Source organism: Heliangelus exortis, chromosome Z (assembly GCF_036169615.1).
Source record: "Heliangelus exortis chromosome Z, bHelExo1.hap1, whole genome shotgun sequence".
Taxonomy (NCBI): Eukaryota; Metazoa; Chordata; class Aves; order Apodiformes; family Trochilidae; genus Heliangelus; species Heliangelus exortis.
Genome location: NC_092454.1, coordinates 12,349,918 through 12,360,867, shown reverse-complemented (window position 1 = coordinate 12,360,867; position 10,950 = coordinate 12,349,918). Strand labels below are relative to the sequence as shown.

General features: G+C 43.2%; 1 protein-coding gene across 11 annotated transcripts in view; it reads right to left on the bottom strand.

The window, feature by feature from the left end:
• Positions 1-6,507: 6,507 nt before the first annotated feature.
• RAI14 (retinoic acid induced 14) overlaps positions 6,508-10,950 on the bottom strand; it is an 86,071-nt gene continuing 81,628 nt past the window's right edge. For all 11 annotated transcript variants that reach the window (XM_071732250.1, XM_071732252.1, XM_071732253.1 and 8 more), the window contains 3 exons: positions 10,181-10,330; positions 8,787-8,852; positions 6,508-8,521 (listed from right to left, as the gene is read on the bottom strand). In XM_071732250.1, the coding sequence (XP_071588351.1) occupies positions 8,444-8,521; positions 8,787-8,852; positions 10,181-10,330 (294 nt within the window). In that variant the 3' untranslated portion in view covers positions 6,508-8,443. The remainder of the gene's footprint in view (positions 8,522-8,786; positions 8,853-10,180; positions 10,331-10,950) is intronic.

Here is a 10,950-nt window from a genome sequence, read left to right as displayed (position 1 = left end):
GGCAATAAAAGCTGCTCTCCGTGTGGCTATGGCAGTGTGGGATGCCAGCCTGGAGACTGCAGGAGAGAAGAGGATGAGCAAGGAGGAGGTCCACATGGGCCACAGTGAGACAGGAGCCATCACAGTGATGGAGCACCTGGCTCTGCACCATCAGGCCAGCTGTGGCCCCACAAGTGCTCCTTTTTTTGGGGAGCCACACTCTGAATAGCAAAAGCCCAGAGGAGCTGTTTCTAGGTATGGGACAGTGCAGGCCTTTTGTGCTTTGCATCTTTACTTCCTGCAGTGTCCTGGTTTGGGTCAGGATAAAGGCAATTTTCTGTCTTGTACTTTTGCTTTTAGCTAAGTCTCTTGTAAGTAGTTGCACTTGCTGAAATTAACAGCAAGTTTCTCAGACAGTGTCTGCTTCTAGGACTGATAACACTCAATGTTTATATTTACTGCTAGAGGCTTGTATGCAGAGCCAAGGACACTGCTCAGCTCTGATGAAAACTTTTACCCTCCAGAAGGAAGAGAGAGGTCCCACCTGCAGCCCTCCTTTGGGGAGGAACGGACGAGATAGATGCCAGAATTGACCAAACAGAGTATTCCATCCCATATACATCATAGTATAAATTTGAGGCATCACGAGGGCCAAGCCATGCTTCCAGCTTCCAGCTGCTGGCCCTTCCTGCTTTTTTCCTGCTTCCCTTCCTTCACCCGGCATCCTGGAAGGATCCCGTCCGTTCATCTGCCTGGGGTCCTGATCCGTGCCAGCCCATATCTGTGTGTTCCTGCCTCCAGTTCCCGACTGCTGCCAACTCCAGGAGTCCAGCCTGGACTTTCCCAGGGCTGCCCTGCAGCCTCGGTGGTGACGTGAGAGTTACTGGGGGGAGAGGGGAAAGAACGTGGTATCCATCTTCCTGTATATTTGTATACATTTAGTAATTTTTTCCTATTTATCATTACTGTTGCATTAAAGTTGTGTAGTTTAGTTTTCAACCCATAAGTCTCTCTCCCTTATTCTCCTTCCTTTATCAGGGAGGAGAGAGAGATTAATAGAGAGCGTCTGTTACCCGGTTTAATTGCCGGCCCAGTGTTAAACCGTGACATCACGGTTTTCCAGCTGCAAGGGAACACCAGGTTTAGCTCTCTGGTCCACACTTCCTCCCAGCTTGGTGTCGTCTGCGAATTTGCTGATGATGGACTCAATCCCTTTATCTAAGTCATTGATAAAGATATTAAACAGTACTGGGCCCAACACCGATCCCTGGGGGACACCACTGGTGACTGGCCGCCAACTGGATGCAGCCCCGTTCACCACCACTCTCTGGGCCCGGCCTTCCAGCCAGTTCTTAACCCAGCACAGGGTGCTCCTGTCCAAGCTGTGGGCTGACAGCTTTTTCAGGAGAATGCTGTGGGGGACGGTGTCAAAGGCTTTGCTGAAGTCCAGGTAGACCGCATCCACCGCCTTCCCCTCATCCACCAGGCGGGTCACCCGATCATAAAAGGAGATCAGGTTGGTCAGGCAGGACCTTCCCTTTCTAAACCCGTGCTGGCTGGGTCTGATCCCTTGCCCATCCTGCAGGTGCTGTGTGATTGCACCGAGGATGATCTGCTCCATAACCCTGCCAGGCACTGAGGTCAGGCTGACAGGCCTGTAGTTTCCTGGGTCCTCCTTCCGGCCCTTTTTGTGGATTGGCGTGACATTCGCCAACTTCCAATCATCTGGGATGTCCCCAGTGAGCCAGGACTGTTGGTAGATGATAGAGAGAGGCTTGGCGAGCTCTTCTGCCATCTCCCTCATCACCCTTGGGTGGATCCCATCCGGTCCCATAGACTTGTGGGGATCCAAGCAGCTCAACAGGTCACTGACTGTGTCCTTCAATATTACAGGGGTGCTGTTTAGATTCTTATCACCTTCTTTAAGCTCCAGAAGCCATCTGTCCTCATGATAACCTGTCTTTCTGTTGAAAACTGAGGTAAAGAAGGTGTTAAATACCTCAGCCTTTTCCTCATCTTTGATAACTGTATTGCCACCCATGTCCAGTACAGAATGAATGTTTTCCTTGCCCCTTCTTTTGCTGTTGATGTATCTGTAGAAGGATTTCTTGTTGTCTTTCACAGAGATGGCGAGATTCAGTTCGTGTTGTGCCTTTGTCTCTCTGATTTTCTTTCTACATGACCTGACTATATTCCTAAATTCCTCTTGAGAAGTTAGCCCTTTTTTCCATAAATGGTAGGCCCTCTTCTTAACCCTAATTTCTTTCAGAGTCTCCCAGTTCAGCCAGACCGGTTGCCTTCCCCGCCGGCTCGCCTTTCGGGACTCTGGGACAGCCTGCTCCTGTGCTTTCAAAATTTGGTCTATGAAGTACAACCATCCCTCCTGGACCCCTCTGTTTTCAAGGGCTGTTTCCCAGGGTATACTCTGAACTAGTCTTTTGAATAGTCCAAAATCTGCCCTCCGGAAGTCTAACATGGAGGTTTTACTGACGACCCTCCTTGTATCCCTGAGTATTGAAAACTCTATTATTTCATGATCACTAAGTCCCAGGCATCCACCAACCACCACATCTCCCACCAGCCCCTCTCTGTTTGAGAAAAGAAGGTCAAGCGGGGCTCCATCCCTGGTGGGCTCATTTACTAGTTGGAGCAGGAAATTATCCTCAATACACTCTAGGAATCTCCTAGACTGCCTCCTCTCTGCGGTGTGGAGTTCCCAGCAGATGTCTGGCAGGTTAAAGTCACCTACGAGAACAAGGGATGATGATTTTGAAACATCCGCCAGTTGCTTGTAGAATATTTCGTCGTCCTCATCCTCCTGATTGGGTGGTCTGTAGCAGACTCCCATCACGATATCAGCCTTGTTAACCTTCCCTCTGATTCTAACCCATCTTGTGGGAGATGATGTCACCAACATATGCCTGTTTCCAATCTCCAGCTGCTGGTAAGAGGCCCCATTACCAACTGTCTGAGCATTTCAGGCTGTTGGAATATGCATGAGGAAGGACAACACTGAGAATCTGGACAGACCAGCATGCAAGCAGACCTTTAAAGTAGTGGACTGAAAGAACAATAATTGTATGAACACCTGTGCTCAACCCATCAGTAAGAGCCTGCCACAGCAGTCAAGAGAGACAACGGAGTTGCTTCTGTTGGGTCTCTGTAAGCATTTTGCTTCCCACCTGGAGGCATTTTATATGCCTTGGGAATGACAAGTAGTATCTCAAAATAGACCCTTTTGAAGGGTCCTGCATCTGCAGGACCAAAAGCACAAACCTCTACTGCTCCTACCCAAAAGGAGCGAAAGCAACCATCAGAGGAGCCTGATGTTGGCGACACCAACCCCAGGATCTCATCACTGAGTCCAAGAAGACAAAGGCAGTAATTTCTGCTATAATATTTGTCACATGCTACAGTAGCCAGGAACACAACACTTGTAGGTGTTCAGCAAAGCACACAGATTTCTCAACAACACCAGGGGTCTGCTGGTGGGAGTATTCTGTAGCAACAGAAATGGTATCTCAGGCTTCCTCAAATAAGTAAATACTAAACCACAGATTTTAATTTGCTTCAGCTGCAGTTCATCACTGTCTATGATTCTAAGACAGTGATTATAGAAATTACTTTCAGTATGAGGAGAATGAATTTGTTACTGGTCTGAGAACACAGATATGAAATCAAAAATTATGGGAAAAAAATTATCAAAAAGTATGATTCTAGACTGTACTTGTTATCTCTATTACTTATTTTCAAAAGGATTGAAGGACGCAAACAGAGAAAGAGGCAGGGATGAAGAAAAGCATTTGGACACCTTTCTGATGTGAAATGTTTTGCAAGGATTGGCTTGCACCTCTGAGCAGCCTCAGTGACCAGTATTTGCAGAACCAGTGTTGCTATAGATGGTTTCAAAGTGCCCAGACAAACTCTTGAACTGTGGCTTGACATAAAATTCAGAGAACTTTTAGTGCTCCCTGAAGCAGAACAAAACCATAGAAAACAGATGATTTAAACCACTGGTATGCCCTAGAAGCCTTGCACCCACCTATTAGTGTGACAAAATTTGCTGAGTTCTGCTTATCTGCAGAACATGTGCTGGGCTACATCATGCCTGCTTCTGCTGCTACTCTGAAACTTCAACTAACTCCTCCAGGATATTTTCTGAGAGTTTTTACACATGCTGCCCCATGCAGCCTGGATACTGAGACCTCCTGCAGCAGTAGGTGGAGACCCTGGCCCCACAGGCAGCCAAAGCCTCAGGAGGCTACTTTTGCCTGCCCTGTACTGGGAGGCCTGACTGCACTGCTTGAGCTAGCAATTTTTCCCTTGGGTTTGCCATGCTTAAGGGTGGATTGTTCCAGCCTTTCTCTCAGATAAAGGCTGGTGTCCCTGAGGAGAAAGCCCCAGGATGCTCTGGTTGGCCCAAGGCAAATCAGTGCCCTGCTGTGGCAGGCCAGATAGGCTGAAGGTGCACACACACATCCCTGCTCCATCACTGTGATGGCTGCTGTCTCACTGTGGCCCATGTGGACCTCCTCCCTGCTCATTCTCTTCTCTCCTGCAATCTCCAGGCTGGCATCCCACACTGCCAAAGCCACACAGAGAGCAGCTTTTATTGCCTGACCACACAAGATTGCAAGAGCAATTTATTTAGCTCCAAGACATTCAGAGCAGTGAAACCACACACCACCAACTTCCTGTCCCAAGCCAGCCACTCAGGTAGCACGAAGCAGGATTTAAAACTAAAGCACAGCTCCAGGTCAAGATGTAGCACCTGCCCAGTGACTCCCACCCAGCTTTGCTACTGGTCTGGTCTTGACTGCTTTTCCTAGAGTAATGATGCTTAGAGATGCCCTCAGTCCTCCAAGACTGCACAGAAAAAGCCCCAAAACATACTAAAACTAGGTACAGGGGGATCTGTGAGCAGGAAATGGCCACAAACCACAGAGGAAGCATGCACACACTTTAGTGAGGAAAGCACCAAGAAGATGCTGCAGTCCTGCTGGTGAGGAGCATGTCCAGGTTCTGAAGCCCATCCAAGAGGGTCAGCCAGCCCTGAGCTCATATATTGGCTATGTGCCACTGTATGTTGTTGAAGCCACAAGATTTGTCCATCAGGGAGGCACTTCATTCCCTGTAATCTTCTCATGCTCACCAAGACTTGCAGAAGAGGGAGCCTGTGACAACCAGATGCCAAATAATGAGGGACTGACACTTTCTCCAACAAGAGGGGAAAGGGAATTGATCTTAAGGCAGATCTAACCAATTACAACCCACCTGCAGCCCTCTGAAATCTGCTGTCACCATTTGTCACTATTCTCTGCTGTTACAGGGCATGGGAATGGTGAGAAGAGCCAGTATGCTCAAGCTGAGCAGTCTGACCAAATTATGTCTTGTGTGTGACCTGCTGCCTCTGAGTTCAGTAAGAGGATTGCCCATTCTCAGTACTCATGTATGTACAGTGGGGAGAGGGAGGAAGAAATCAGCTATGAAAATGCTGCCCAGGAGAACCCATGCTGCCATGCCTGCCCATGCAGGAGGCCATAAATAAATAACCACCACACCCCTGATGTTTGGGAAGCCCTTCTACTCAATGTGGCAACCACCAGCTTTGAAGGTGAAACACAAGATTGCCACAGGTCTGCCCCTAAAAAAAATAAAAATAAAAGAAGTCTTCAGAGGTGGCATCCTGGCCATCCAAAAGCAAAAGAAGTGGCAATTCAGATGAGAGATAATAGGCAGCAGGCCCATTGCTTGTGACAGCATGAAAGCAGATGTGATCTTCCCTGTCAGGTGACTGTACTACAAACAGATTCTGAATACCCATTTGTCAATAGCCTTCTTCAGATAAAACCCAGTACTAAGTACCTTACAGAATTTTTCCACAAGAAACTAAATAGCTACCCCCAGGATGTAACGAAAACAGGTACAATTCCTGCTATTTTGTGTATTCCTCCCTCAGACAGGAAGACAGTATTAGAAAATAAGTTACTGGAAAATAGCTTCCCAAATAAAACTCAGGAGAAGTAGAGATGATAAAAGGCAATGGGGATGACTATAACTATTGCTAGGTTTAAACAGAAGTGTACATATGTGTATGCATATGTATATATATATGCTCCCACAGTGAAGCACTAAGTGATAGGGAACCACAATTTTGAAAAATTTTGAGACCTCACCAATCCATGCTACTGCTCTACAGAAGTTTTAAACTTAGTTGGAACACATCCAGGGGTGAACAGGAAGCTTGTATTACTCACAGCAAGATGTCCAAGTGAGGGAATGCTCTGAATTTACTAATCAGATTGAAGGCATCATCTCCAAAACTGGTTGCATGGGATTTGGAGTAGATTCTATTCTACCTAACAAATCAGGAAAATTAACAATCAAATTGCAATTTCAGGGATGAAAACCTGATCTACCTGACAGCTACCTACATGTGAGACAAGAACACAGTTGGACTACATTAAGACAGCATGGTGAGATTTCCCTAAATGCAAAAATTAAATGAAGGCACAAAAAGAACGAAGGTGAAAAAATTGGAAATAGTTTATTTGCTGCATAAGGAAACTTTTTGTAAATTACATAGAGAAACTTGCTATGCTGTTGTATATAATTTTCAATATTCCACAAAGATAACTGTAATAAATATACAAACCAAAACAAAGTAGAAGACTAAATCCATCAGGCAAACCCAAAACGTACAAAACAGTTCATCAAGTTTCATACTTGGCAGCATAACCATGGTTAAAATCTTGTTGTTAAGTTTGAAGTGCTGCAGCAAGCCTCTTCACATTTTTTGGAGCATTTTCAAAACCATCTAACTATAAAATACTGTTCAAAATTAGCAGGCATTAGAGTTAAACCACCTCAAAAAAGTAACATCGAGGTCTAACTTATGCAAAGGTGTGATTTTCTTTATGCTTTCAAAATTAATTTTAGTTTTGCCAGGGTTAGGAATTATCTAAGTGCACTGTGAGTCCAGTGAGACTGACACACTGCTGACTCCTGTCATATTATGACTGTATATAAGCTTCATAGGTTATATAGCTCTGGAATATTTCTCTATTAGAGACATATCCACTAGCAGGAATAAAACAAATACCACAATGAAGCTGCAAGCTAGTTAGAATGCTTGTACCCTAAAATGCAGTGTGTGCTTAGAAGCATTTTTCTGTACTTTCCTACTATACCACATCAGACATTTTTATTTTACTTTAAATTTAAAAGTGCTGATAAAGGTTTTACTGATGCCTCTAGCCCCCAGAAACAACATGCAGAATTTTTGACACCTATTTCTGTTCTCTATCATTTCTACATTTTTTGAAACAGCAGGATTAATTGCATTTTATACTTCACTGCTCTGGACCACACTGACAGACAGGTCTGTTACTCCATAGAGATCTTCTACAAACTGGAAACACTTCACTATGCTTCACTATCACTGAATATTTGGGGTATAAAAAGAAACTCTCTAAGACGCGATTACCTAAAAATATTTGTTAATACGCTTAATGCAAACATTATGTAGAAAAAATGGTTTAGTTAGAAAAAATTCATTACAGGGCCAATAAAAATATACTGAAGAGTAGATCTTTACAAAAGTGAGGTTAGGAAGTACGAGGCATTGACATCACTGTAAACATCCTGTGTTCACTAGAACCCCTTGTCTAGAGTGTATATTCTGGTTTTGTTCCTGAGCTTCATGGCCAACACTTGCATAGATAGCCAAACCTATCATCAAGGGTTGCTTGTACAGATGTTTCTGCACTGCTTTGTACAGAATTTCCACAAACAAATGATTTTACCCTCTGAAATAGTTTATTTCCACTACCAGGCAGCTGAAGGAAACTACAAAGCAGGGTATGATTTTTGTGTACTCAGTGCATTGGATCAGTTGGGACAGCTACCTTATGGTATGTTAATCTTAAATAGTATTACACTAAGAAGTGCAGATATTTGATGTTCTGGTTTAGCATAAATATCTACTTCTGCTCACTGCTGCAAGGCTCATTTCTGATCTGCCAAAGACCGCATATGGCAAAATGTCAGGTATCTAAGTGCTACAACATCAAGCAGCTAAGTTTATCCCCAATAAAAAGATGCAGCTTATAAACAGTACAGAAGACCTTAAGGAAAATTTCACCTTCATCCAGGCAACATGAGTGCTTTCTAGGCTAACCTCCTTCTATTGGAGAAAGCTAGAAAGTACTTTCAGGATAAAAATGGCACAGAGTGGCCTAAGTAAAGAGTCTAAAGAACATACTTGCATTTTGGGTATGGAAAGCATGTATTTAGTTACTGCACACACAAAATGTATGGGAAGTGGTAGAGACAGACTAACAAATCCACCTCACAGAGAGCACAGTAACATAAAAGCAGCAAACTGTCGTTTTACAATCTTACATTAAGGCAAATAAGACAAACACAACAGGATTAATAGAAACTGGAGTTTTCCTTGGCTTTTTTACTTTTTCTGTGATTGGCTTTTACACATTGATAAAATTTGCTTAAGCACTTTCTGGACATCTTCATCCATTTGACCCTAGACAAGGGGAGAAAGAAGAAATTATGATTAAATTCAAGCATCACTCTACTCTTCAAGATGACTTACAAACTATTTTTGAGGTATAATAATTATAGAAATTTACTGAAAGGAAGCAGTGTTAAATTTGTGCACAAACAGTCACACCTCTTGCAAGGGATGTCTTAGATAAAACATACATAGTTCTAGTAGGAACAAGATCTACAGGAGAAAGCAGCTTTCATTAAAGTACCAGCTTTGTGTATCTGACAATATGCAACCATACCTGCACAGCATAGAGGAGATGCATCCTGTAAACTGAGACAATTTCCTGGTGTTGTTTCTTTGTTTCCTAGAAAGAGTTAAGCAAAAAGTTACAGAGCATTCAGAACTGTTAAATTCAGAACACCCCAACTCGATTTAGAGAGTCCCAGGGAACTGCAAAACCATAAAATTATGCACGCATGTAAAACTTGTTCACACAGTACTGTGCCACTAACCATTTAAAACACAATTTTCTCACAAGTGCAGTCCACAGAAATGCTGTAAATCTACCCAACCTAGTAAGAAGCTGATGAGATGACACCAGTTGTAAGTGCTGAGCTGCGAAGATGTGGAATGAAGCACATACTCTACTTCTGATCTTATCAGTAACCAGAATTGAGGGAAGCCAATCATATTATGTCAAACTGACCCTTAAACTGCAACTAAGCTCTTTCCTGAAGTCAGCGACCCATCTGCCAGCTAATGCCTTGCCAAGGAAGAGGAAGTGCTTTTTCATGGTCTTAATTGATGAAAACCCTCAGTTAATCACCATTTATCAATATATCCTTTTTCCTGATCACGGACTGCCACATTCTAGAAGCCATCTTCCCAAACATGAAGCTGTTAGCCTACAAGGAAGAAAGAATGTTGCTGTCCTGCTTTAAATCCTACCCACTTTCCTATTCTGCTGCTCACCTTTGTACCTTACACTACTTTTGCTGGTCCTTATGCAATGGGAGAAGGGTCCTTTTAGACTTGGTGTAGAAGCAACCTGGGCATTTACACTGAGGTGATGCAGTGTTCGACTATTTATGTCTCCCCAGTGCCTGGGTATTATTCCAGCCCATATGAATATTGCCTCTTATTTCTGTCTGCTGGGGAAGATAGGAAAATAGGCACCAGGCAACTCGTTTAGTATGTCAGACTGGGAATTCTTCTTTTCATCCTCAGTAGTGAACTGCTTTGAATGGGCAAGCTCTTGGAAATCATGACACAACATTCAGTGACTACTTTCTTCCAGAAAGTCAAACTCATTCTAGCTTTAAAAAACCAAAAAGACTTCAACTAATGAATGTTATTGAGAAAACAAAAATCCACTGAACAGTGGCTTTACTTTGACAAATCATGGACTCAACAGCAGGTCTGGTCAATACAAGTACAGCAACTTTGCTCCACTATTGATCTGAGGACATATACTGGGGAAAACATCTTTCTTTAGTTAGACTGTGTCTAAAGAGCAATTAATGAGTTGCAGATTCCCCAGTGTTTCAGAGAAGAAAAATTGCATCCTTTCTGCATGAAAATTCCTTTCCTTGTACTGGCTGTACTTCATTTTAAATAAGGCAAAGTGCAGAATGGCACACATATCTTCAGAGAAATGGGAATAATGTTGGGTTCACAAACTACCACACTTACAGTCAGTTGGTTTTGCAACTGCTTCACTTGTTGTTGCAATGCCTCCAGCTGCTGGCTTTGTCTTTTGGGGGCACTGGTCGAGTAGGAAAGCTGAGAAAGGCTGTTCAGTGCTTCTTTTAATTTGCTAACTTCCTTCGACATTTCATTGATCTAGGGAGGCAAAAAAAAAACTTTCAAGAAAAGTTGCAGGATGCACTGTATTCCTGTGGGTCTCGTCTTGGACTTGTGACTTCATCTTATGAAATAGGGAAAGAATCTGTAAACAAACTCAATGGACAGAGGCATCATGTAAACAAAATCTTACAGTACTTCTCGATAGTACTCCTAGCACAATCAATTAAAATTGCATTCCCTTTTATGCAAGCCATCAGTTTTTAACAATGGAAGATCATATTTACCACCAGATACTTCTGCTAAACACAAGAGAGAAACATACTAAACACAGGTCAGCTATTCGTAGCTAGCAAAAATATGTATCTTTTCATAATGAAATTTGTAGTGGCAGACATGGCTGCTGTTGAGCAAAATAATCCAATCCAGTACAGTAAAATAGTATCAGATCACACATATCTCCACAGGAAGGGAAATCAGCTGTAAAGTTACACATACTGAAAACTTCTTTTACTTTAATATCTGAACTTTCAGATGGGCAAGTGCACCCAAAGGTTATTTCCTCTGTGATACTTGACACAATATCATTTATTATTGGTCTAAGACATCAAGGGTAACAAGAGCTTCTACAGGTAAGTCAGTGATAAAAGGCAGACAAG